This window comes from Trachurus japonicus, chromosome 2, assembly GCF_045865225.1.
Source record: "Trachurus japonicus isolate A0001 chromosome 2, Traja_1.0".
Taxonomy (NCBI): Eukaryota; Metazoa; Chordata; class Actinopteri; order Carangiformes; family Carangidae; genus Trachurus; species Trachurus japonicus.
The window spans coordinates 7,519,978-7,547,327 of NC_140908.1; the positions used below are offsets into that span (position 1 = coordinate 7,519,978).

The 27,350-nt window shown below is 46.3% G+C and overlaps 1 protein-coding gene across 2 annotated transcripts in view; it reads left to right on the forward strand.

The window, feature by feature from the left end:
* Window positions 1-24,882, forward strand: part of LOC146990700 (lysine-specific demethylase 6A-like) — a 31,177-nt gene extending 6,295 nt beyond the window's left edge. The window contains exons 3-30 of one of the 2 annotated variants that reach the window (XM_085797499.1): window positions 1,680-1,788; window positions 2,140-2,189; window positions 2,671-2,729; window positions 3,514-3,634; window positions 3,991-4,045; window positions 4,865-4,899; window positions 5,483-5,576; window positions 5,693-5,819; window positions 5,918-6,016; window positions 6,567-6,786; window positions 8,098-8,235; window positions 10,091-10,222; window positions 10,329-10,397; window positions 10,495-10,602; window positions 13,466-13,861; window positions 14,741-15,651; window positions 16,191-16,320; window positions 16,416-16,521; window positions 16,612-16,817; window positions 16,910-16,971; window positions 17,343-17,417; window positions 17,500-17,648; window positions 17,734-17,848; window positions 17,937-18,124; window positions 18,969-19,110; window positions 19,204-19,330; window positions 23,199-23,369; window positions 23,567-24,882. In XM_085797499.1, coding sequence (XP_085653625.1) covers window positions 1,680-1,788; window positions 2,140-2,189; window positions 2,671-2,729; window positions 3,514-3,634; window positions 3,991-4,045; window positions 4,865-4,899; window positions 5,483-5,576; window positions 5,693-5,819; window positions 5,918-6,016; window positions 6,567-6,786; window positions 8,098-8,235; window positions 10,091-10,222; window positions 10,329-10,397; window positions 10,495-10,602; window positions 13,466-13,861; window positions 14,741-15,651; window positions 16,191-16,320; window positions 16,416-16,521; window positions 16,612-16,817; window positions 16,910-16,971; window positions 17,343-17,417; window positions 17,500-17,648; window positions 17,734-17,848; window positions 17,937-18,124; window positions 18,969-19,110; window positions 19,204-19,330; window positions 23,199-23,369; window positions 23,567-23,596 — 4,224 coding nt within the window. In that variant the 3' untranslated portion in view covers window positions 23,597-24,882. The remainder of the gene's footprint in view (window positions 1-1,679; window positions 1,789-2,139; window positions 2,190-2,670; window positions 2,730-3,513; window positions 3,635-3,990; window positions 4,046-4,864; window positions 4,900-5,482; window positions 5,577-5,692; window positions 5,820-5,917; window positions 6,017-6,566; window positions 6,787-8,097; window positions 8,236-10,090; window positions 10,223-10,328; window positions 10,398-10,494; window positions 10,603-13,465; window positions 13,862-14,740; window positions 15,652-16,190; window positions 16,321-16,415; window positions 16,522-16,611; window positions 16,818-16,909; window positions 16,972-17,342; window positions 17,418-17,499; window positions 17,649-17,733; window positions 17,849-17,936; window positions 18,125-18,968; window positions 19,111-19,203; window positions 19,331-23,198; window positions 23,370-23,566) is intronic. The other variant, XM_085797508.1, reaches the window with a different exon arrangement.
* Window positions 24,883-27,350: the final 2,468 nt, after the last annotated feature.

The following is a 27,350-nucleotide window of genomic DNA, read 5'->3' on the forward strand; positions in this document are numbered from 1 at the left end:
GGAAGGAACATGGACAATATGTGCATGATTTCATACAGCCTGGACCGCTCATATTGGCTCTGGTTGTGTTTAACATCTAAGGCTGTCATCATTAGCATCTCATTTTAGTCGAATAACTAAAATGGACATGTGTGTGGTCTCCAGTGAGTTGCACTTCAGTGGATAATCTGTCTGTTCCTCAAGTTGCAGTTTATTTGTTTTAAAGGTTTAGTGTGTAAAATGAAGGGAAAACAGTGACATCTATTATTCCCATTCTATTATTTATCTATTAAATTATTATATTGTTTATTTATGAACGTGAAACTCTTGAAACGTGCTCTCTGATTGGCTGGATTTTCCATTCCGTACAAACATGGCGGTGCAAGATGGCGACACTCTCCAAGCAAAACTTATTTTATATGTATATACAGGGTTTTTACGGATCCTTAAAAAGACTTAAAAGGCATTGAATTTATTCATCTAAAAACAAGGCATTATTTGGCATTAAAATGTCTTAAATCAATTTTTCAAAGGTCTTAAAAATGTTAACACTTGGTAAGTGGGATTTTATGATTGTAATTAGTCTCAAATCTCAAAAGAATTGGTAACATTCTGACATAGAGAAGTTAGTGGCGGCCATCACCGCTAAATTTCTCACCGCCACCAGCTCCCGAGTCAGTGTTTTTGTTTTTTTCCGGACTTTTTATGCATTTATTTTGAAAGGACAGCTGGAAAGAGACACAATCCAATGTTCATGTAGCAGTCACTTTACCTTGGAAGTGGGTAAAATCGTCCCTAACCCTATGTAATTGATGTGGTGTTCATTTCAAGTGGCTTTAAAAAAGTCTTAAAAAGTCTTAAATTTAACTTGGCTTAAGCTGTAGGAAACCCTGTATATAAAAGAGGAATTACAAGGCTATGAAAACCAAACTGATTTTATTTTATAGCAATTATACCCTTATACAAATATATTCATGGGCAGTATATTCAGATTTTGCCAATAAACCGTGACACATTTTACATACTGGACTTAAATGGTTTCCTTAGCAAACAATTGGATGCTTCTCTCTACCAGCATTACTAACTGTTAAACCAACATGAAACTGGACGTGTGTGACCCAGCTGCTGCTCGCTGTAGGATTATTGACACAGCATAAGTCAGTTGTGATGAATGGTGGTGTGTTCCTGCAGGAGGCTCAGTGAACGCACCAGGGTTGTGGTTCAAACTGGTTAAACGTTGGGAGAAGGAGCCACATACGACGGTGGGTGACACCACGACTCACTTCCCTTTCTCTTTTTAATTCATTTTTAGAACCTGAAGTGAATCCAGTTACTGGTGTATCTCCTTTTATCAGGCAGAAGGATCTGTAATAGAGGTTTAAAAGAAAAAAGGCCTCAAGCACCCTTATCTGCAGCAAGATTCATTCCAGAGTTTGGGTTGATACTTATCTGCTGAAAAGACTTTGAGTCAGTTTGGACGGAGTTGTGGAGCTGACGTCATCCTCGCTGTGACTTTCAGAAGTTCTGCATGAACTTGCACTTTCTTCCCATGTGTTACTTTTTCTTTCTTTTGCATAATGCAGCCATGGAGACACAGAGCCGTGCCTCTGCCCCATGTATGCATGCATAACATATCTGACAGATGCACCCAACTGAGCCAATTTTGTTTTTGTCTCCCTCCCTCCCCTCACCTCCCCCAGGCTGTCCGCTGCTACGATTCGCTCATCCTTAAAGCCGAGGGCAAAGTGGAGCCTGAGTTATTCTGCCAGCTCGGCCACTTCAACCTCCTCTTGGAGGATTACCCGAAAGGTGAGTAATCTCTCCTATTCATCTGCACTCAAGAGGTTTGTACAAGCATCCATTCCTCATACCTCTTTTGTTCAGAGATGCTTAGCCTGTTGTTGAGTCTAGTTTTTACACAGCCACCTCAAATACCACACCTCCTTATGCTTTGAATTCACCCTCTAGCACCAAACTCATTGAAGATTTTAGATTTGCAAGTCTTTTTTAAAAACTTTTATTACAACTTCAGGCTGTTCACTCGTCCGTGCAGATATTTTTCCCATGCACACACAGAGCAGGCTCCACTCCCGCTCAACAGAAATGCTGACTCAGTCCTGTCTTCGATTAACTCTCAGCCTCCGTCTGCTTTAATTACAGCATTATCGGCATACCAGAGGTACTACAGTTTACAGTCAGACTACTGGAAGGTAAGACACACTCACGTGCTTACAGTACATCCTCACTTTCTCATTCAGCCACTGATACTCTCACTTTCTCGTAATTATTCCGGTGCCGTCTTTCCCACGCATTCATTCGCTCACACACAGGAAGCACGTTTGGTCTCAGTCGGTTAGATGATGGTGTAAGATGCGGTTTCGAGTTTCATCTCGTAGTGTTTTTGAACTCTCTTCCTGTGCAGGTGACGGTTTGCGGTCATTGATCGCTCATTATCGGGGTTTTCTGATTACTGAAGTGCAGTAAATAAGTGCAGAGGTTTTGTTTACATGCCACCTTTTCTTGAAGAAATCAATGACAAATTAAATGATATTTTCATTGTACATAAGCATATAAACAAATTATGTCCAATTATATAATTTACATAATGAACATTGTGGATCTGAAATGTTTGATTCCTGTAAAATTGTATTTTTAAAAACAACATTCACCTTTTCCCTTCATCCCACCCAGAATGCTGCCTTTCTGTATGGCCTGGGAATGGTCTACTTCCACTATAATGCCTTTCAGTGGTGAGTGCCAGCTTCTATTGTATTATATTTGCATTAAAAACTCCATGTGCTAATGAATCAGTGGTAACGTTGTACATTTTTTATCACAAAATGATCAAAAACAAACCTGTTGCTGAACATCTGAACAGCCACAGAAGAGAAAAGTGAAGTCCATCCATTCAACAGAGGTTTCTTATCCTTAAAGGAGCATCTGTGCATGTGAGATGAGAGCAGCCTCAGCAGCACTCAGTGTGGCCGTGCATGCGTTGTTACCAGTCGAAAAACAGCTTTTGAGTGAAGCCGTCCCCATGTTGTTTCCATAGCAACGCCACAACCAGAGAGGAGTGTGCTCTGGCTGAATTGGCAATAAGAATCAGCCAGCTGGAACCTCTGGTCAACTGGAAAGCACCAAGAAGGAAAATACAGTCACTGAGAGATATTTTGAAAATGCTGAGACATTTCTTCTACTGTAGCACCTGCAGCACTTCAGCTTCCAGCCGAGGGAGCCTGAAGCGACTGACTGTCTGCTGCAGCATTAGTTTGACTGATGTGAGTGTGAGGAGAGCAGAGCAGCTCAGGTTCATCACTGACTGTGAGAACATCTTTAGTATTCAGAGAAGGTGACTCACGCAGCGTGACTCGAAAGAGCACGGAGAGAATGAGCTGCAGCAGCTTAGGTCCTGTTCACACCTGTTGTTTGGTTCCTTTGGTCTGGAACAGAACAAGCTCTCAGCTCCTAATCCGGTTTTATCATCTGTCTCTTTTTGATTCCTTTTCTTTATCATCTCCTTTATTTCTCATGCAGGGCGATCAAAGCATTCCAGGAGGTGCTGTACATTGACCCAGGGTTCTCCCGGGCCAAGGAGATCCACCTACGTCTTGGTCTCATGTTCAAAGTCAACACAGACTATGAGTCAAGCCTAAAGGTAGGCCCAAACACACAGTCCACATTTACATAATCATGAACCAGCAAACTGAATAGTCCTTGTGAACCTGGGAGAAGTTTTTATGAGCTGCCGTAATAAAACTAAGGCGTAGCACCGGCTTCGCTGTTTACTGCATTTATTCTGAAGCACATGCAGGAAGTGTGCTGTTATTGTCGACATCAAACACCAGCTCACCGGCAGCACGAGCGAGTGGAGCGGTGCAGAGAGCGACGGGGGCTCCCGCTGTTACAAAGCCTGAACTGAACCACTGTTGATAAATAAACGCTGTCGTACACGGGGGTTTTTACACAGGGTGAGCTACACTTTGACTGAATTCTACCAACTGTCTCTTGCAGCATTTTCAGCTGGCTTTGATTGACTCCAACCCCTGCACTTTGTCCAAAGCTGAAAGTAAGTAATATGTTTCATTTGTGATCGCATGCTAACACTTTAGAAATAGAAAATAGAAATGTCTGTGTATGATTTAAAGATCAGAAACAGTAATAGATCTGGCCTTTTTTCCCTCCTCCGTCATATTACGTATCGTGATATAAATTTCCTTTGAGCTTGGAGTCTCCTCCACCTGTATAAACAGCAGGAGCAGGGAAAGTCAAGCATCTGACTGTGTTCACCAAGTGTTAGATTATGATCAGCTGCCGGGGCTCAGCCTGGTGAGAGCTCTTTTTTTTTTTTTTTTTTTTTTGCTTTATTTGATATGCTACTTCCATCTCATCTCTCCCACCCCCAGTACCTGTTACCTTGGCGACAGCAAAACCCATTTTTTTTGCCCAGCCTCTTGCTGTTTGCCTTCGCCCCATTGTGTCTCCCCCCGTGTTCCTGCTCTCACTTACACACACGCACACACACTCACTCATAGCAAGGGCAGCCCCCCGTCTTTCTTCCCCACTCTCTCTCTCTCTCTCCTCTCTCTTTCTCTCCTCCGCTCTCTCTCTCTCTCTCCCTCTCTCCATCTGCTGAGAGTCACTCAGGCAGCTTAGATCAGACACTGCAGCGCTCCAGACAAAGGAAGGTGCTGCCAGGAGCACGGCTACCTATCTGCTCTGTTAAACAGGCGCAGACAGGCAACCTTGGGTTTCTGACACCTATTTATTGACAATGCAGCACTACTTCTCAAAGACTTCCAGCCTCCAAGGGGCCGGGGGGTGGGAAACCTCTCTTAAATGCTGAATGACCTCCTCCTAACGTGGTTCCTCTTCTCTTCTTTTACAGTTCAGTTCCACATTGCTCATTTGTATGAGATTCAGGTAAGTGCTTTTTTCCTCTCTAACCTCTCGCTTCAGTTATGCTTGCTCCCAAGGACACCAGACACTTGTTTTTTCTTTCTGTCATTTGTAATTGAGTGTGCGAGCTGCATGCTGATTGAGGCCGTAGCGTCACAAAATCACAGGGCGCCTGAAAGCCGGGGGGGGGGTCGCCGCGTTTTGTTCTATATTTTGAACCAGGTGCTGACAAATTAGGGAGGGAGCAGGGTGCGTGCATGAGTGGGTGGCATGCGGGAGGGGATAGGAGATTACTCTCAGCCGATCGACGGGGTTGCCACGGAAACAAGAAAGTCTGTCCCCCCCCGCACCCCTCCTCTTTTGTATGCTGGTGGTCTCCCTCTCTCTTTATTCCAGTTTCAGTAGAGAGGTACAGTAGCTCTCAGCACTGATGTGCTTTATCAGAAGTGAACGCTGCAGCAGATCTGCACAGTGGGGCTGAATTAGGAAGAGAAGGGAGCGTGGTGGTGTTATAATATTAAGTGGGTGAATCCATGATGGTGTAAACAGCTTCACCCTTTGTCATTGTGCTCTTCTTCCTCTCACGCTCTCCTTCCTCCATATCCAGAAGAGATACCGAGCTGCTAAGGAGGCCTACGAGAGCCTTCTGCAGACGGAGGATCTTCCTGCACAGGTGAAGGCCACTACCCTGCAGCAGCTTGGTGAGTTGGAGATTACTCAATGTGGAACTGAGAGCCTCAGCTTCTCATCTAGGAGACGTGTCATTCAGGAAATCTGAAATTCAATCCCCTGATCGATCTCATTTGACATTCTCCAGGCTGGATGCATCACACGGTGGAACAGCTCGGGGACAGAGCCAGCAGGGACAGCTATGCCATCCAGTGTCTGCAGAAATCTCTGGAGGCCGACCCCAACTCTGGACAGTCCTGGTACTTTCTTGGCAGGTACGTCCGCGTCTCGGTTACTGTAAATATCACACATGTGCAAGTGTTTTCCACATCTGTAGTAGACTACATCCTCTAACCGCCGGTGTCTCTTGCAGGTGCTACTCTAGTATTGGGAAGGTCCAGGATGCCTTTATCTCCTATCGGCAATCCATAGACAAATCAGAGGCCAGTGCAGATACCTGGTGCTCTATAGGGTAAGGAACACATGTGTCTTACTAGAGACTGTAGATTAATCTTAAAGGGATAGTTCAACATTTTGACAAATTGGGCTCATCTTGTAACGTTGTGTTATTATCTCATAGCGTGGTGAATGTGCAGGTCACAACTTGTCCACCAGAGCGTTTTGGAGTTGTTGGATTGTGTATTTGATGAGTTTGATGAGGGAAACCAAGAAATCCCATTAGCGTCCGTAGCGTAGCTCTGAGCAGCTAGCGGCTCTGCTCCGCTGTTCTAAAAATAGCTTGCACCGACAATTAAAGGTAACAAACCTACTGCTAAGACTATAGGGATTATGGCAATGGGCCAATTTGCAAAAATGTTGAACTATCCCTTTAAATATGTTCTGAATGGAAATTCTTGAGTGACCTTTTCCATTGTTTTCCAAATCTATCCATCCAACCTCCCTGTATTGCCTTTCCTCCACTATGTCCATTGAAAAAACTTGATTTCCTCCTCCCCCCTCTGTCCTCTTATTTCTCCTCCTCATGTCCCACTCCTCTCCTCTCCTCCCCCGTCCCTCCCCAGGGTGTTGTACCAGCAGCAGAACCAGCCCATGGACGCTCTGCAGGCCTACATCTGCGCCGTGCAGCTGGACCACAGCCACGCCGCCGCCTGGATGGACTTGGGCACGCTGTACGAGTCCTGCAACCAGCCGCACGACGCCATCAAGTGCTACATCAACGCCACACGCAGCAAGGGCTGCACTAACACCACCGCGCTAACCCACCGCATCAAATGCCTGCAGGTGGGTGAAGAGAGAGTAATTAGAAAGCAGGAGGTGCCCAGACCGTGCAGCTTCAATCTGACCGTCCCAGTTAGCCACAGCTTGACCACAGAGTGACATAGGAAGAAGGAGGGATGTCCCTTGTGTTTCCCGTGGTCAGATTTTGTGTAAAAGAGCATCAGTTGCTTCTCGGTGTGATGATTTAATTCGCTGGCTGCTCCGTGCTCTGCAGGTCACTCATTTAAATGGTTTTCACAGAGCTCAGTCGGGTGCTTGCCACAGCGGGCGTAACCGCTCACACTGCACAAAGCATCAGAGTTAAATCAAGACTTTTTTATTCCAGGATCACTTGAGGACATCCTTAATTGAAACTCTCCCCAAAAACATTTTGGGATCCCTTATGTGGATTGTGGGAAAAGGACAGTTTATTGTAGCAATGCAACAGAAAAACAGGGAGGAATGAATGGGGTCTTTAAGGGGTTGGGGTTTTCCTTCCTCTACCACCATCATCCCAATCTCCTGCCTTCTGCTGTTCTTTGTAAACATTCCTGTGAGTGCCGTGGCTGTGTTCAATCAGTCCATATACCGCTCCACAGGGATGTCATTATCCTATTGGGCATAAATGGAAACTTTTGAATCCAGCGAATATGAAAACAAAACGGATTCAGGATTCAAAATGGAATCAAAAATCCAGGTGGTGTCTGGTGGCGTTGTTTTTTTCTGGGCTTTATAATCTCCCATTCTTTCAAGACCTTAACCCCTGCCAAGCTCAACTCTTGTGTTGCCTATGCTGTGCTGCATTATCTAGGAGAAGGAGGAGAATAAACCTCGTAGCTCCCTTTAGAAACGATGGGAGTAATTGATTATTCATAAAGTTTCCCCTATTCGACCCTAGATTTAACACCTGGGGCTCTAACAATCCCCGTATCTCATGTGTTAATTTATCCATTTATATTTATGTCATTTTCCCTTTACATGTGCATGAAGGAATGTTGCATTTCCACCAGTTATGTTAGCATAAAGCATAAATTCATGGCATTAAGACAAGCTCAGCTGCTTGTTTTAATGGAACTCTTTGAGATTACTATTGCTCAATGTCATCCAAGTAGTAATGCCTCCTTGTGTGGTTGATACTGTACATGCTGAAGCTATATTAGCCAGCCAAGACAGGAGTTTGCATATTCTTCTACCTATTTACCATTGCTGATCATTTCCTTTGTTTTGAGGTCATCGTTTTTTTTTTATAAACAAAAAAAAAGAAAAGAAAGATAAAGAAAACCTTGTGTTTTATTATTTTTTTTTGTTTTTTCACGTCGTTTTCCATTCCCCTAGGCTCAGTTGAGTAACCCCCAGCTCAGTAGCCTACAGGGTAAAAGTAAAATGCTCCCTCTTATTGAGGAGGCATGGAGTCTACCAATCCCAGCTGAGCTAACCTCCAGGCAGGGAGGCCTGAGCAGTGCACCACAGCAGGTGAGAGACCAGATAGAGCAACTTACTTACACCTCCCTCCCCCATCGCTCCCTCCCTCCTTTCCCTCCCTCCCCCCTTTTCCTTTGACTTTGAGTGCACACTCACATACACATAACGGTAATGTACACACAGACATACCCGCAGATCAACACCAGCGCATGCACTGTCCCACGCACTTGACGGGTAACACTTGCGCTTAACTCCAACTTTTCACGCTGCGCGATGTCTAAAGAAGCCGACAACGACGTGCAGGAAAAAAAAACCTCTCAATGAAGAGCACGAGCGCCGTTAACACGCTGAACACATAGAGACCTTGACTTCACTTCACGGTCACAGAAATTGTATAATAACTCATACGCTGCTGTGTCCATAGCAACAGCAGTACATCAATCTGGCAGCTTTATGGCATCTGTTTTGAATGAGAAGGTGTCTGTCCAGCCAAGTGTTACCCAGTCCTGCACCCCCCTCTCTTCTCCAACAGCATAGTAGTCACTCGGCCTCACCTATCACGCTCAGCACAATCAAGTACAATTTTTTTTGTTAGTTTTTTTTTTTTTAAAGCACCCATGCAGGCTTTTCTCAATCATTCTTTCCCCTTCAATTTCCTCTTCTAATCCTGTTTTTAATCTGATGTGGTATTCAGGATTACACCTCCTGCAGTTCATTGACAAGTTCCACTTTGAGGAGCCAAACTTGTTGAACCTGGGCCACGCTGTTTGCTCTTAATCTGCTTTGGTTTAGACCGGGGAGAAAGAGAGAAAGAGAAAGACAGAGAGAGAGAGAGAGATTGGCTTTCTGGATGGAGAGATTTAAACGCTCTAATTGTAAATCAAGTGGCTGTGGCTGTTTCTAAATCTCCCCCTCATTGACGTTTGGCCTTTTTCGACTCTGCTGCCCCCAGCGTGTGATCGGTGAGGTCGTGCCACCCGTAGCTCGCACCCGAGGCTTCCTCATTGGCTCTGTCCACCCCCCACCCCCCCCACTCCCTCCCTCGTCCCTCCCCCCTCCCTCACCCCTTCAGTAGTTGACCTTAGATGTCCTGCAGCTGCTCACAAAGCCCCAGCAACGCCCCCTAGTGTTCCATTACCACCTCATTCATTCATTCATTCATGCTCATCATACAGTAGATGCCAGTGGCTCTGGTGTGTAAGTGTGTGTGTGTGTGTGTGTGTGAGATCACTGTTGTGTTTTTGACTTTGTAGCAAGTTGAAATATGTCGATTCAGCCGCTTTGACTTGGTGAGCGTCAGTGTGAATGAGTTTGGAACGGGGATGGGACAGATTTGAAATGTCAGATGTGATAGATTATACTTGATATTGTAGTGAAATGTAAAACAACGTGTAGATCTGCTAGTATTTCAGCATCTGGTTGGTACTGTAGGCTCCCTCAGAGGTAACGGTGAGGCCACTGTGCCTCAGCAAACATCTGCACCTCCCTTTACCTTGTCACGGAGTGTAATGAGGAACACTGAACGGCTGCAGGTGTCGAGGAGAAGCGTTAGTGGCCAGCGATCCTCTAAACAGGAATATGCCTCAGAGCTGTCGTTGCTCTATGAAGCAACACCCCAGTGTTTTGCTCGACGATGTCCTGCTTGGTTGTTTTTCATGCGCTTACACAGAGTGACAATATTTCTCTCCTTTTTTTTTCCTCCTCCTGTTTCTCCACCCTCTGCTTTCCTTTGCCACCTGACCTCTCTCTCTCTCTCTCTCATACTTTGTTTTCTTCCTTTGCTCTGCTCCATCTCCCTCTCTTCTCCTCTGTGGCCCTTTATGTGCTTCTTTTGCTTCCCTTTGCCCGCGCTCCCCCTCAATATCCACCACCACCACCGCCCCCGTCCCGCTTCCCCCCCCTCTAGGCTTGTAAGCCCAATCACAGTGCAGAGGGCGGGGGCTCGGGTCAGTCTCTGCCCCCTCACGTGGGCTCCCTGGGCCAAGCGGAGGACCAGTCCTGCCCAGCCAAGAGGAGGAGAGGCTCCAGCCCCGCTAAGGTGAATGCAGCATTAATCTGCTGAGATAGTTGCATTTTTTTCAGCATATGACCCTTATGTGAACTGTGCACTTTAAATTGAATGTTTTAATTTTTTTAATCCTCAGGGTGACTCATGGGCCAGTAATCCAGCACAACCGGCCCCTAACTGGTATCTCTCCCCACAGAAATTACAGGTAAATTCTAATTACCTCATATTTCATTGTATCTATACTCATCTGTACATCTTTGCTCTTTACATGAACCATGTGTTGTGTTGCCATCTGCCCTCAGGTGCTGGAACAGTTGCGGAGTAACAGGGCCAATCTGAAGCCCCCACAGCTTCAGATGCTGGAGCAGCTGGAGGCTCAGTTCGCCATGATGCAGCAGCACCAGCACCAGGTGTGAATCCCACATGCAGCCCCAACATACACACCGGAGACTGACTGACGCATACTCAGGGCTTGAAATTAGCGGTCGCCACTCGCCATTTGCGACCCAGATTCCTCTGTGGCGAGACAGATTTTTAGCTGTCTCGCCACTTGAGACTCCCAATCTGTTTCCAGGGTTTCCCCCAGTGTATTATAAACTTATAGTCACCTGACAACGTCACAACTTAGTCGCGCATAACGGGACACGTGACGGACATCATGCTTATCAGACCGCTGCTTCACAGCTGACCGAGAGGAACGCACCGAGCCCAGTTAACGTGAGCCGAGCCGCGGCTCCAAAAGGCTCAGTCAGCTGCTGTAGCACAGCTGGTAGCTGTAGCTGTTAGCACGCCGGAGTCGGTGGTCAGACTATCCGACGGACGGCCGGGCGGACGGGGTGGTGGGGGGTGGTATTTGAACACTGTACAATCAGCGCGATATAGCGCATTTAACGTTTACGAGCGGCAAAGCGCGCGCGCCCGTGTCTGTGTGTATGTGCGCGCGCGTGTGTGTGCGCGCGTGCGAGAGAGACGGCAGGTGGACTGACTGGCAGAGATGAGAGGTGGTGAAACGCTGTTTAAAAAATATTATTATACTGTTCTTCTTTGAGTGGGGTGGGATTGTGGGAGGGATAAAAAACTGGGGAAAAAACGGAAGAATGGAAGTCTTCTCTGTCACGTTGTAGCCTACTGTCATGTTGCTACCTGTGAAATTGCTTCCATTAACTCTTTCACTGCCAAAGACGAGATAACTCGTCTTAGCGTTTTTTTAATGGCAACGCCATGCTGAATGTCTTGCCCTACTCCTCTGTGAAGATCAGACTTGTATCATCAAAATAAAGTGCAGAAAAACACATTTGGATTGAGAGATGTAAAAAATATAGCGTATCCCCCCCCCCTCACGGAGCGGTGCGGGTGTCTGACTGCAGCGGCGCCGCTCCGTGACACTCTGGCCGCCGGTGAGAGCTTAGGGGGCGGCGGCGGGGCTCATGGCGGCTCGGCAGCTCGTCGAAGCTCTGTGCAGCTCCGTGATACAAAGCACAAACGTCAGTAACAACAACCCCGTCGATCGCTCGTCGTTAGTCGTCAAGAGCGTTTGGAAAGTCGCCAGATTTTGCGAGAAATCACTCGGATAGCAGCTTGAAAACCCCGCGATCTACAGTAGTGTGGATGAGGAACGGACGGCGCCGGCGAACGTGACGAGAGGTAAACGTGGTGGGAGTGTCTGTACTCTGTTGTGAGCGCACATGTCTGTGGCTGTGAGTTCAGGGGGCGTCAGCCAGAGCTGTCGGCTGTGTGTGTGTAGATGTGTGTGAGACAGAGAGAGTGAGTGAGACCGCTGCCTGCTGACCAGAGGAAGCTGGATCTGATCTAAAGCGCCGTGTTTCGGCTACAAAAACCTGTCGAACTGATCCGCGCGCGCGCGCGCACACACACACACACACACAGACACACACGCACGCACACACACACACACACACACACACACACGTATGCACACGCACACGTCACGTACGCACACACACTAAAAAAAAGGAAAGAAAAAGTTGTAACTCAAAGAAAAGAAAGAAAAAAGGCTGCAGTAGTGTGTGTCAGTAGCTAAATATTTTGTCTTTTGTCATCAAAAGTCATTTGTCAGTGTTGATTTAGTTGTTGTTTACAAGAGAACAACTGTACAGATGTTGAGGCGTCACTAAAGCAAAATATAAAGGAGCCAATTGTACTGGTTCACCTGAAAATGACAGCCGACACAAAAACCTCTTTTTCTCAAGATTTTGGTGCCAAAATGGCATTTTGGGCTAAACTAACCTATATTCAACCGCCAATTTCACAAGACTGGAACAAGATAGAAACAAACAGGTTTTTTTGCTGGAAACTAGAGACCCTCTTCTTTCCTTTGATGGGTTGAATGTGTATGTAGTAACAGTACATAATATTATGGTGGGTCTACGGAAATCAGTCAAAAAGCTGGAAAATGCCTGGCAAGCTGGAGGAAGCTGCTGTGAGAATGGCTGGCAGTCAAAGAGTTAAAGAAAGTCATCAAAAAAAAAAAAATAATAATTCTGTGAGAGCCTGTGGCAGGCCGCCACACATAAACTACTGTTATTCCAGAAAAGTTGAAAGGTCATCGTCTACAGAGCACAATTAATTGAGAAGAACAGGATGACTGTTATATGGTACTACTATGACTGCTATATAACTAGTGACGTCGAAATACAATAGTGAAGCAACTTGTTGGTTTTGGCTAGTAAAAAATCTGTCTGGCGAGTAACTTTTTTGACCTACTAGCCACTTGGCTAGTAGGTCAAAAAGTTAATTTCAAACCCTGCGCATACTGTTTGCAGCTTTTCCATTGTGTGCATGTGTCACCTCTGCAGAACAGGAACAGTATCTTTATATATAATGACTTAGAGAGCAGGAATATTTTAGCTGCAGATGCATTATCTTTTATATATTTGCATGAGCAGCTGCGCTTCGTGCATGTATGAAGCAGTGAGTGTGCTATAAACACAGATGACACGTGCGTTGGGTAAACTAGATTAGAGTAAATAAAAGCATTAATTGATGCTGTGTAAGTGCTGCTGTTGTTTATCCTGATGTGGCTCTGGGTGCTGAATTCCTGCGTGGGTGTGAAACCGTTGCTGTTTGGCAGGTAACACACTACAGCTGAGTTGAGTAAAGTGTAAACACTGGCAGATAAGAAGCCGTGCATCGTTGAGGGGTGTGTTTTTCCGTCATCCATCAGGTTTAAACGGACATAATATTGATTGAAACTGTATTTCAAAGCAGTAATGAAACTGTTTTAAATGATGGCGCTTGTGTTGTCTTTTCCAGATGAGACAGAACGCCTCAGGAGGTCAGGTGCGCCCCTCTCTTCCCAATGGACCCACCTCCAACTCCCTCCCCTCCCCCAACCCCAGCCTCCACCCCACCCGGCCCCACCTGGGACCCCACCGGCCGCTGTGCCCGCCGCAGCCGCTGGCCAACGGGCCGACGGGCCCCGGGCCACACGGACCCTCGGGCTCCCTCCCAGTGGGTGACAATAGTAAGAGTAGTAGTAACAGTAGTAGTAATAATCAGCCAGGGCCCACGGACACAGGGCCCAACGGAGACGTGCCTTACCTGCAACCTGCCAGCAGCGGCGACGCAGCACTGCTACCTCACACCTGCACAAGCACGCAAACCCAGGACGCCACGCCGCAAAAGGCCCTGCACCTAAACTCCTCTCAGGTGAGGCATCCACCACCGATAGTGTCCCATAGTGTGGTTTCATGCAACAAACTGTTAAACTCAACTCTCAACTCAACTCAACTTTATTTATATAGCACTTTAAAACAACCGTAGTTGAAAACAAAGTGCTGTACATGGAGACATAAAACAATTAAAGGCAACAAAATAAATTAAACAGACAATAGAATACTTGTTTCATTGTTTTTAAAAGCAATTAGAAACAATTAAACAATAAATAAAAGCAAACCATAAAACACTAAAACAAGAGCAGAGTCTCATGTGGAGTTGAAAGCCAGGGAGTAAAAATGTGTTTTAAGACTAGTTTTAAAGGGGAACTATGCAAGTCTGGTCGCATTTCTGCTGTTTTGCTAACCCTCCTCCCGGCCATGTGCATTTGTTTTCAACGAGGGCGGCGAGAAAGCAATCCAGTGGATGGCCGTGGATAACACTATATAACATACGCGTTAACAATGTGTATATTTGTGTAGTCTTATCTGTCATAAATAAGCGATTTCGGGTTACGAGGCGCCTTTGTGTCACACTGCCGCCTAGACTAGAGCTGGGACACCGGGTCGGTGCCGCTCAATTACTCCGAAGCTGTTTAATTAATGTAAAAATGTAGCAAGTAAAAATCTTGCATAGTTCCTCTTTAAATCCCTCCCAACTCTGCTTTTTTTATCACTTAGACCTTCTCAGTCCACACAAGGACTCTCATTAAATGCAGAGCTGCCAAAATATTGTAATTGTGCCGACTTGATGAATAATGACCTCAAAGACAAGTTTATTCTTCTGGATGTTTCACTTTGACTCTTAACAGCTGCTCTCCTCCTCCTCCTCCTCCTCCTCCTCCTCTTCCTCCTCCTCCTCCTCCTCTCTCAGGGGCTTCAGAAGGGGTCTATTCCACATGCGACAGGCTCCAGCGGTGAGGGGGCCTCCTCTCACCCGCAGACCCCCAACTCCACCGGCCCTGTTCACCCCAACAATCAGGTTGGACATTCCACTAACGCCCCATCGCCACGGCAGCCTCACAACCACCTCCCCTCCCCTCCCTCCCTCCCGCCCTCCTCTACCTCAGGTGGAGCAGCACCCAGTGCGTCCGCTACCAAAGATAGCAACACAGCCGCAGCCGCCGCCGCCCTCGCCACGGCAGCGGCGTCCCTCGGCAACGGAGGCTCCGAGGGCAAGACGCCGTCGCCGTTGCAGACGGCCGACGGCAAAACGGCACAGACGGACGGCCTGGCCAATCACGTCCACTCGGGGGATGGCGGCAAGGCGGCAGAAGGCGGCGAGAAGCCGAGCCTTAGCGCAGACAATCCTAGACTATCTGCCCTGCTGGCGGGGGGGAAGGGCGGCGGTGGCGAGGGCGAGCGGCCGTCAGAAGGGACCGTATCCACGGCGTCCACCGCGCCCGAGGCCCACAAGAAAGTCAACAACATCCACCCGGCCGTCCTGCCCTCCACCCCCCACGCGCAGGGCAGCTCGGCCGCCTCCTCGCCCATCTCTGCCATATCCACCGCCACGCCCTCGCCCAAATCCTCAGAACACACCCAAACAGGCGTCCACAGTCCCGCCACCACCACCACCAACACCAACACCACCACGTCTGCTGCACCGGCCGTCAACGGCAACGGCAAAGGAGGCATCTCCGAGGACTCTCAAAGCCCGCTGAAGGCCGAGCCGCCCGCCGTCACCGGCCTCAAAGCCACGCCTCCGCACGGACACAGCTCCTCCTCGTCGTCGTCTTCGATATCCATCTACCCCAGCTCCACAGACGTGCTGAAGGCCTGCAGGTGAGTCACCGTCTCACATCACACCGTCCAACATCTGGAAAATCCTTGCTGTAGCTTCTGACATCCTTTTCTAATGGATCGATTCTTCAGTCTGAACGAGTGTGTGTGAGAAACCAGTAGAAATGTGAAGCATGCTGCATTGAAACCCTGTAAAAGTCAGCGTTGACTGTGAATGTGACTGTATGTGACTCTGGATCAGAACTTGGCTTTTCTTGTGTGTTTCCAGTCTGTGCCTATGAGTGTGTTTTTGTTTTGAAGATGTCTCCTCCCAGTGGATTAACAGAGAAACTGCGTTCCAGTGGCGAACGATTATGTAACACTACACAACACTCAAGGCCACCGGGCTGTTTGTTGCCATGCAGATATTTCTCCTCCATTTGGTTTTTTCGTGTGTTATGTCGAATGAAAACGAGCTTTTCCCTGTTTTACATTTGATTGGTAAAACAGAGAACACGGCGTCCCACGCTGTGTGTGTGTGTTGGATCGGTCGGTGTCTGTGTGTGTGACTGAAAGCCTTGGTGTTTCTCGCCTTTGTGCAGAAACCTGGGGAAAAACGGTCTCTCCAACAGCAGTATCCTCCTCGATAAGTGCCCCCCGCCCCGGCTGCCCCCTCCACCCACACCAGCCCTGCCCAAAGACAAGCTCAACCCTCCCACACCCAGCATCTATGTGAGTATTAACCAGACCTGAAATAAAGAATACGGGTCGTGTTACATCCGCTGTGTCTGTTAAATCTGTTAACTTGCTCTCTTCTGTCTGTCCAGCTGGAGAACAAGAGGGACGCTTTCTTCCCCCCACTGCACCAGTTCTGCACAAACCCCTCCAACCCGGTCACTGTCATCAGAGGACTGGCTGGAGCACTCAAACTGGGTAAATGCACGGTTCATAATGTGTGAAGCTGAATGAAACGCCAGATAATACTAAATCTGTATCTAAACAACTCTCCCGCTCCCTCTGCAGACCTGGGTCTGTTCTCCACTAAGACGCTGGTGGAGGCCAACCCGGAGCACCTGGTGGAGGTCTGGACGCAGCTCTCGCAGCCCGCTGACGAGAACTGGGACCCGGCCGGCACCAAGAAAATGTGGCGCTGCGAAAGCGCTCGCGCCCACACCACCATCGCCAAATACGCCCAGTATCAGGCTGCGTCCTTCCAGGAATCTCTGCGGGTCGGGACTCTACTTTTTCTGATCATACAAAGAAACATGCAGCTGGGGTTTATCTTTATCGTTGGTTTAACGTGTTTCCTGTTTGTTTTCAGGAGGAGAATGAGAAGAAGGCACTGAAGGAGCCGTCAGACACAGAACCAGCATCAGCAGAGAGGTATATAATGAGTTTTATCATAATTCACCTTCCATACATTAAGTTTTTCCATTAGAAAAAAAACAGGTTTGGATATTTCCTTTTTCCTCATGATCAGTTTGGTTTTATTGTTTTATGTCGTGCAGAATGGGTTTAAAAAACCATCAAATACCAGACAATATCCAGTCTCATTTTTGTCATGTGAGCCTCCACCCAAGTAATTATGTTTCAGACACTATGTCATCATGGTTGGCACCTCTTCTCTGAATATCTGCTACATCCCCCCTTTTCTTTTTTCTTTGCTCGACTTTATGAAAACAAACTGAGTTTTTCATTTATTTTTACTAAATTGGCCACATGTGGTTCTAAATCCTCCTCTTATGTTCCCTCAGTGTTGCCCGCAAAAGAAGGGGACCTTTAAAGCACATCAAGTTCGGAACCAACATCGATGTGTCAGACGAAAAGAAGTGAGTATGGTTTTATTTTGCCGTCTCAAGTGATCCTTCATGCCTTTGAACCTGCGAGCTCATAATGATGACTGTGCTCCAGGTGGAAGCAGCAGCTCCAGGAGCTCAGTAAACTCCCGGCCTTCGCTCGCGTGGTGTCGGCCGGTAACCTGCTGAGCCACGTGGGTCACACCATCCTGGGTATGAACACGGTCCAGCTCTACATGAAGGTCCCGGGGAGCAGGATACCAGGTGGGTGCGCTCATCCGTCACCAGTTGTACACTCTCTCAGGTGTGTGTGTGTCTGTTATTGACGTGGTGGTGTTCGTCCCTGTAGGTCACCAGGAACACAACAACTTCTGCGCCGTCAACATCAACATCGGACCAGGAGACTGTGAATGGTTTGCGGTACCTGAGCCTTACTGGGGGGTGATGAGCAACTTCTGTGAAAAGTAAGACCAATCCGAAACCTTCCTCTGCTCTTTCCCTCCCTCATCGTACGTCGTCCTAACGCCCCGTCTCCTCCTCATCCTCCTGCAGGAACAACATCAACTTCCTGATGGGCTCGTGGTGGCCAAACCTGGAGGACCTGTACGAGGCCGACGTCCCCGTCTACCGGTTCATCCAGCGCCCCGGCGACCTGGTGTGGCTCAACACCGGCACCGTGCACTGGGTGCAGGCAATCGGCTGGTGCAACAACATCGCCTGGAACGTAGGACCTCTCACGGGTACGCAATGAATCATGGGATACCGAGGTCACAGGAGTTTGATTTCAGTCTTTAATCAGTCAGTCATCACGTAATACAACAACTATCAACACTACAAACAAGGTAGTGACTGAAAAGGCACAGGCAGAAGCATAATACTTATATTTATGCCTGTCCTACATAGCAAATTGAACAAATTAAAGGGATAGTAGCATTTTTTTAAAGTGGGGTTGTATGATCTACAAATAGCCCCTAATTACTTTAATTGCAGTAGAAGACTCTCTGCACTCCTCCCGTTAGCAACGCCAGCCCATAGCCCTGCCCAGAGATTTACAACATACAGTGTTGTGAACAGACCTAAAGAAACGGCCTATTTTCGCGGCCTAAAAGAGGTTTTACCTGAAAAAAAAATACACAGTTCCGTTGTGTGCTATAATATAATTTTTTGGGGGGCTGGCGTTGCTAACGGGAGGAGTGCAGAGAGTCTTCTACTGCAATTAAAGTACTTAGGGGCTATTTGTAGATCATACAACCCCACTTTTAAAAAAATGCTACTATCCCTTTAAGCTACCCTTCAGCATTTTTACAATTTAGGGAAAACAAACAAACATAAAAAGTTAAACTAAACCAGAAAAAAAGAGAACTGAAAAGCATCAGCTAAAGATCACAATATGTGGCAACCTTTAGTGAAGTGGTTTTTAGCTGATTATTGACCTTTTTAACTGATTACTGATCTGATTAGAGCAGGGTTTTAGCTCCTGTCTACAGCTGCTGCCTTTCACACACAGCCACTGGCAGAATAATAACCGGCGCACCTGTTTGCGTTGTCCACATCGCGGCTCACATGACACTTGTGTGTTTCCAGCTCACCAGTACAAGCTGGCCGTGGAGCGCTACGAATGGAACAAACTCCAGAGCGTCAAGTCTATGGTTCCCATGGTGCACCTCTCCTGGAATATGGCTCGCAACATCAAAGTGTCCGACCACAAGCTGTTCGAAATGATCAAGTGAGTCAACAGCATCTGGTGCTTTCAGCGTGTTGCGTTCGTGTGGATGGTGTGTTTAATTTTCCCCTCGTACCCCCCCCCCCCCCCTCTCAGGTACTGCTTGCTCCGGACGTTGAAGCAGTGCCAGTGGGTGAAGGAAGCCTTGGCGACGGCCGGCAAGGAGACGGTGCTGAGGCCAAGGACGAGGGACGAGCCGGCTCACTACTGCACCATCTGTGAGGTCAGTATTGCGCATGGGGGGAACATCTCAGCTGCAGGGGTGTGAGTTCTAACAACATGTCACATCTCAGCAGCTCACACTTATTTTCTAGTGGACGATAATTGTCTCGCCCGTGCGCTTGTCCCTGCTCACATCCGGATTGAGACTCAACACCCTACATGTTGTATTTGCACCTATAAGTAGAAGGGAATAGATTGTGTGTATCAGAGGACATTTTGGTTTGTTATGCAGTTTCTACTACACTAACTAAGCACACAATTAAAACATCAAATTGTGCAATTTCTTCTGGACATTATGGCTACTATTCAAATGTTTCATACTATTCATACTTTTTAAAATATTCAGATACATTGGAACTACTGGTCCTACGTTGAACCTCATCTGCTTCCACATACTTTCAGGCTTCGTTCACCTTCTGAAATGTAGACAAACGTCTGATGTATTCACCTTGTATAACTTTTTTATAACTGTAACTTTTTCAAATCTTTGAGATAAAACTTTTCAGAGCACATGAAATCCTCCTCTGACCAATTTCACACTTTTCAATTAGTGTGTAATGCGTCAGTGAGAGTGAGTGGCATCATCATCAGAGCACAGGAGAGCCAAAAAAGCGACTGGAACTTTTCTCTTTAATGGCGCGTTTCCACTAGCGCGCTTCGGCTCGGCTCGGTGCGCTATTTGCGTGTTTCCACTAGCACGCAGTACCTGCAACCAGGTACACTTTTGGTATCACCTCAGCCCTGGTTCCAGGTGAGCCGAAGCGTTACTAAAACGTGACGTCAGCCGACTGCCTTCCACTGATTGGCCGATGAGTATCGTCACTGGAAGCGCCATAACCGCGCGACGGCCGACAACAGAAATGTTCCTGCTGAAGCCTGTTATTACGTGACTTTATTAAGTTTTAATATTTTTTCATGCGAGAAAGTAACTGTTTAGATCCCCAATGTGCGGTTAGTTTATCCAAACGACGGCTGTTTAGAAGTTTGCCCCGATGTTTTTCGGAGAAGTGAAGCTCCAGGTCCGAGCAGCGACCGCGACATCACAGAGGCAGCAGCCCGGCTCCTGACGTGCTCCGCCGGCCATCCTACGAGCCTCGCCCCGGGGAGGAAACGACCGCTAATTAACTTACCCGATGGCTTTTAGAGGTTTACCACCGGCTGGTTAAACTCTTTTTAGGGGATAAATGTTGGTCTCATTGATGAAATGCTGTAGCAGAAGTTTGTTTGTGGTTAGTGTTAGACAGAAGAGCAGCACTGCCTTGGGGTCTGTACGCACAGAAAACACCACATTTACATCAATAAATAAATGTTTTACAATGAACCAGGCCAATCTCAGAGCTGGCAAGACTCCGGTAAGGCATATTGAACGGTTAAATGCCGTTAACGGGACGAGAGCAGTCAAAACGGCGGTTTAAAGCTAGCTACAGCGAGGGTAGGTTCACTTCCTGTTTACAAAGTAAAAGCACCAATTCTATCGTAATGGCTTTCCTTATGATAAAAGGCAACGAGTATTTTATTTTGTGAAAATAACCGGAAGTGCGTTGCTCACCACGGCTAGCTTTAGTAACCCCAACTTCGTCGAAACAAAATTGTAAACAGCTGGTATTTTTCAAATGTTGCTAAAGTTATATATTTACAGAGTTTAGAGCGTTGCTCGGCGCCGTGTAAATGACGTCACGGCGGCACTAGTGATACTCAGTTGTAATGGAAACACAACCAAACCGAGCCGTATCGAGCCGAGCCGTGCTAGTGGAAATGTGCCATAATTTGCCATTTAACCCATAAATGACACTCTACACTTTTGGAAACAGTTTGTACTAGCCACACTTGTTCTCTGTCTCAAAATGTCATCAAAAAAGCACAGAGACTGGTTGTTCGCTCGTACCACAGTTTTCAGCACATCATCACACTACAGTGAATGACAACAGTCTTGACAAGTGTGTGCTCTCTGTGGCCTAGTGGCAGAATAAAGGTCTACAGATCATGAGATCATGGGTTCAATTCTTCCCTCAGTCATACCTTTGCATGTTGCATCACCACTGGCACTCTACTTCTTTCTTATTTTCTCCTGTTCTGCTAAGCTTTCAGCTATCACAGAATAATCTCACATTTATCGAAGTCTAAACCTCCCCTTACCTCAAGTACTGCTGTGGTCTAGTGGTAAGGTGGCTGCTTGCTAACCCAAAGGTCACTGGTTTGAATCCTGCCTGAGCAACCTTGTTAGTTTACCAACCTCTTTAACTACTACCACTTGTTCTGGCTTATTTTCTAACATTTTTCTTGGCTTTCATTCATCATTGAATGACCTCAGATTGATGACAGTGCAAAACTCCTGTTGGTTGAGTAACACTGTAGCTCAGTACATATGGTGTCTGCTTGGCAACACCAAGGTTGTGGGTTCAAATCTTGCCTCCACAACTTTATTGGTGCATTTTCCACTCGATCTGTCTCTTTACCTCTTTGTCTTTCTCTCTTGGTTTGTGTTAACATGTTTCTTTGTTTATATCGCTGCTCTCAGATTGAAATGCACTGAAACTTTAAACTTCAACACAGGGGCAGAGACAAAGCACAGCTCTTGAATGATTTGCATTCAGACATGTGTCTGTCATTTCTTGTCCTGCGCTGCCCCTAGTGGATGTGACAGGCAGAATTCAGCTCCCCTCCCCCACCTTCAATTAGCTACAGGTGGTCACAGCTCAGTAAGAGACTAATTGATCGCACGTACCAGTTTTCAGCACATCATCACATTACAATGAATGACAACAGTCTTGACAAGTGTGTGTTCTCTGTGGCCTAGTGGCAGAATAAATGTCTACAGATCATGAGATCATGGGTTCAATTCCTGCCTTGGTCATTCCTTTGCATCTTCCTTTATCACTGAATAATCTCACATTCATCAACGTCTAAACCTCCCCTTACCTCAAGTACCGCTATGGTCGAGTGGCAAGGTGGCTGCTTGCCTACCCAAAGGTCACTGGTTCGAATCTTACTTCAGAGATATTGTTAGTTAAGTTTATCAACCTCTTCCAACTTTAACTACTACCACTTGGTCTGGCTTATTTTCTAGCATTTTTCTTGGCTTTCAGCCATCATTGAATAACCTCAGATTGATGACAGCATTGAAACAGCTTTGATTCATCACAGTATAGAACCCATGTGAGTCTAGGCTCTCTGTGGCCTAGTGGCAGAATAAAGGTTTGTTGATCATGAGGTTGTCGGTTCAATTCCTACCTCGCTCATGCTTTGCAAGTCATTCTTGACTTTCTGCTATTCAGCTATCATCGGACAGTCTTTGATTCATGATAGTATAAAGATCGTTGTGTGTCAGGTGCTCTGTGGCTGAAAGGTTATTGCGTCAGGTTACCAATCATGAGTTCGATTCCTGCCTCAGACATGTTTGCTGCATGTCATTGCTGTACTTGCTCTCTTTGCTAATTTAGCATGGCTTCAGCATTCACATGTTCAGAGTAGTTCTTTGCTGCTCCATTTATTTTGGCATTAAAGGCCGATTCAGTTTTGTTTTGAGCTAATTAGCGGCTTTGCTAATGGGTTGATTTTAAACACAGGGCTTTCAGCTGTTTTTGTAAAAAAAAAAAAGAAAGTCTCCACATCCCATTCAACAGCTGCTGTCATTGTGTCCCAGCAATTGTTCCATTACTCACTGTCTGTGCAGCAGCAGCTCCAGGATCTGTCTGTGGATGACATCATCGCTGCAGCCTGTGTCTGCTGTTCATCCTCATTCAAATTCACGAGTCACAAGCTCAGGGTTACAATGAAAATAACACGGGTTATGGATTCTGCATGAGGTTGAAGTTGTTCAGAGTTTGTGCCGCCTCTTAAATGCGTGTGTGTGTGTGTGTACTTGGCAGGTGGAGGTGTTCAACCTGCTGTTTGTGCGCCGCGAGCTCCTCTCCAAGAAGCAGTGCGTGATCCACTGTCAGGACTGCGCCCGGAAAGGCAGCGCCACACTGGACGACTTTGTGGTGCTGGAGCAGCACAGGATGGACGACCTGATGCAGGTCTACGACCAGTTCACATTAGTAAGTCCACGTTTATGTGAAAGCATCATTATTTTGTGAAAGATGGTTCGTCGAGTTCTGACGGTCAATAACTTTTCAATCCTGTTTAATTGTGATGATGGATTCAAGCTTTAACCTGTATTGTAGCATTTGTGGCCTCAAAATGATGCATTCAATGACCAAATTGACTAATTCTTGTGTATCGTCTTCCTCCCTAGGCCCCTCCTCTTCATTCATCTTCATCTTGACATTAGTTGACACCTCTTTTCTTCCGCTGTGGAGCCATGACGCCCCTGCACAGGAACTTGTATTAAGATTGAGAAAAAAAAAGAGAAAAAAACTCAACAAAAAAAAAGAACAAAAACAAACATCTTCATACACGGACCATTTCTGATATTCAGGAAAGCCAAGGCCGTCTCCCCACCCTCACCACCGCCCCTCCCATATGGCTGGTCTCCATAGCGACGGCTGGAGGCTGAGTGTGTCTGTCTATGCAACCTGTTTTGAAGTGCTGGTGCCTGGCCCTTCCAGAGGGGGGCGCCACCAAGCTCGCTAACAGGACTCGTTCTCTCTCTTCTCCCTCCCCGCACCCTCCCAGCCCCCTCTAATGACAATGGTTCAGCCCTGTTTTAATGGAGGACTTAATCAAAAACGGTTGGGAACAGGGGGACGAGGGGGAGGAGTGGGATTCTTTAATGCGTGATAAAAATGTTTTGTAGATACTTGTTAACTGTCACAACTGGCAACACCACCCGTAAAAGACTACTGACTTGACAACCTTTCTCCCTCCTTCTCTCTTTCTCTCTCTCTCTCCCTTTTTCTCGTTTTCTATTCTGGTAACAGGATGAAATGTTCGCTTTTATTTAGAGATTTCCCCCCAGTTTTCTTCTTCTGTTTTTCCTTATAAGGAGCACTAGCCTAACTGGTCATTTTCTATGGTAGATAGTAATTTCAAGACTCTTTGGACAGCAAAATCTCCAAAAAAATTTGTAATGTGAAGAGTTTAGGTGAGTTTCTTTCTTTATTTCATCTTTTCTTTCTTCTTTCTTTCTTTTCTTTTTTTTTTTTTTTTTTTTTTACAGCTTTTATGTTTTATCTTTGTCTTGTTCTTTTCAAAACTATGGCATTTTGTTTGTTTCTTAGGTAAAAAAAAGAAAAAAAAAAGAAAAAATTTCTGGAAAAAAAAAAACATACTAGCCAAGTCACAAAGAAAATGGGTTGCACATAGACTTACGGAATAAAAGTTTAATTTGTGATTTTTGTTTTGTTGTTTCTAATCTTGATGTAAATTTAAACTATTTATAAATACATATTTATTGCTTGAAAATATTTGTTGATGGAATGCTGTTATTTTTTCCAGAATACCTGCCATTAAATTTGAAGGAGTTTTGTCATTTTAACACAACTCCTCTTACATTTTCTATATATAAATAAAATTGCTTAGCAAGCATTGTACAGAAACGGACATTTAAAATTGTTTTATTGTTTGAAGAATGTTTTATGATGAGTCAATAAACACAAAGTTGTCAAATTATCCATGCTCATTGGCTACTTGAACACACCACAACTTTACAGCAAAACGGATTTACAGTGAAATTAAAAAACGGATAAAATGTTTGCGAGTGTTGGTCTGAAACCCAGCAGACAATGTAGCTGTAGACTGACACACACAGAATCCTACACTGTATGCCAGGTCCAGAACTAACCCAGTATCTCATTACTTCATTTTTAATTAAAAAAAAAATCACATTCCTGCTGGTGGTGCTGCTCCTTCTCCAAACTACGCATGCTGTCTGAGATTAAGTCTGCTGGAGGCTTTTCTCTTCACTGTGGGTGGGCAGTCGAGACGATTCTTTGAAATTTAAAAGCTGCGTGGCAAAAGATCACAAGGGAAATGGTGTGAAGTGCACATGGAAAACATTGTTAGAGAGTAACCCACTCGTCTACTTCAAAAATGCTCCAGACAGCCCCATTAAATGTGATTATCCAATAAGCCCGAATGTCGTCATCACGCACCCCTGGGTGACATGGCCGCCAGCAGAGACCCAGTAGCCAGATGTAGCTGCTGCCAGCCCCACAGGATCTACACTGACTACTGAGCAACCGCCGGGGCCCACCGTGGCTCCGTGGCTCCGGTTAGAGCCAAAATGGCCGCCTGTGCAACGTTGACGTTTCAGCCAGGACAGGAAACGAGGAGGAGGAAAACAAGTTTGTGCTGAGAGGAGTTGACAAACAAGGAAGATCCCCGTGGATGTCAGGGCTGTCATTGCCAATATTACACAAGGACACACATGAATATCAGAAGAACACTGTGATGCTGCTCTAATACAAGAAAGTTTTTACTAACTAACAATACAACACAGGTTTTTTTCCCCTCATGCACCTTCAAACACTGATGCTCTGCCAATATTCTGAGCTTTAAACATTAGTTTTTCTGCAGCGGACTAGTTAGTGCTCATCACATCCTGCAAAACAGCAGGTTCCATCCACCTGTGGAGGTTGGAGGTGAAGATGGTCTGGAATAAAAGAAATCAGTGACTGTGCTCAGGAGGAACCGAACTGAAATTAACTGCAGAAGCCTGAACCGTCTTCATTTTGTTATCTTTCTTCTCTCTTTTTTTTTGTTTTACTTTTTGCTGCATCTGTTCCCACCAGAGTCTTGTTGGCAGATTTACAGAAATCATAAAAGGCTCTTAAAGCAAAATTATGACATGTGACAAATTTAAAAGAGCTTGAGGTGCATGTGGGGGGAAAAAACCAAACAAGAAAAGTTATTTCTGCCATTTCTTATCATGTCTCCCTCTCTGCCTGTCGACTCAGTGCCGTCCTTCTGCTGCCATGCTGGAAAACCAAGATGGCCGTCTGAGCTGGCGGCTGTCACAGCAAACGTTGGACTTTCTGATGCCGTTTTCTCCTGGAGTGTCACTCTCCTGTTCGACGTCTGACGGGGCGTCCTGGAGAAGAGAGAACACTGGGGTCAGAATGATTTTATTCACATGAGGGAGGAAGATGACTGATGAGGGAAATTAAGCATCCTGCATTTTCTGCATTTGAAAGCAGCATTAGTAGCTGAACTCTCTGGTGGCCATGAAGCGATGCCGACATACTGTATTTTGCTTTTCTGAAAAACATTTTGTCTCTCCACCCACAGACTCTTTGACTTTGGTAGAGTGCGCACACAGGAACAAAACCGAGTGTGGGTGTGGATTCTAGGAAACAAGATGCCAGTTTTAATGTGCATGTCAGTTAAGAAGACGAGGACTTCCTGTTGGCTGTCTGAGACGACAAAGGCAGGAAACTTGAGTTTTGTGATACAGTGACAATAGTGTGATATGTAAAAAAAAAAGAAAAGAAAAAAGGGTTGGGTGGGGGTGAGGGTTGGGGGGGTGCAGGTGGCAGAGGGGCTCTGTAATTGTAAAGCAGTGGGAAGAAAAGAGGTGCTCTGATTGTAAAAATGTAAATCCCAAAGAGTTGGATTAGTCCTTTAACTCTCCTCTCCCTATATTATCCACCTATATCGTCTGTGAAATCTGGCGGCGGTCCAGCAGCAGAGAGGTATGTGAACTCTGCCTGGCCCGGACCACCACCACCAACTCCCCCCCCGCTCAAATCCAGACTGCCTAACAATGTCTCCCTGTGTTGAGTGAGGAAAAAAAGGGGAGAAAGAGCAAGAGAGAAGGAGTTAAACCAGCAGAGTGATCAATGCCCTCCCTCCCCTCTCTTTCTCCCCCCTTTCCTTCCTCCCTGTTCCCTCCATCTCTGCCCTGCCTGCTCTGTCGTTTCCGCCTTTGTGAGAAACAGACAGGTGGCCCTGACTGCTAATTTTAACCGGGCCGATTGTCTGCCTGCGTTTTCCCACAGCTATGTATAGACGCCTGCAATAAACCAAGTAGGTCAGTGTGTGAGCCTCGCACGCACATACACCTACAGACACACACACACATTTGGGCCCTGACCTCTAAAAAAAAACGCCTGACTTGTCCATTCATCCACTCCCACCTC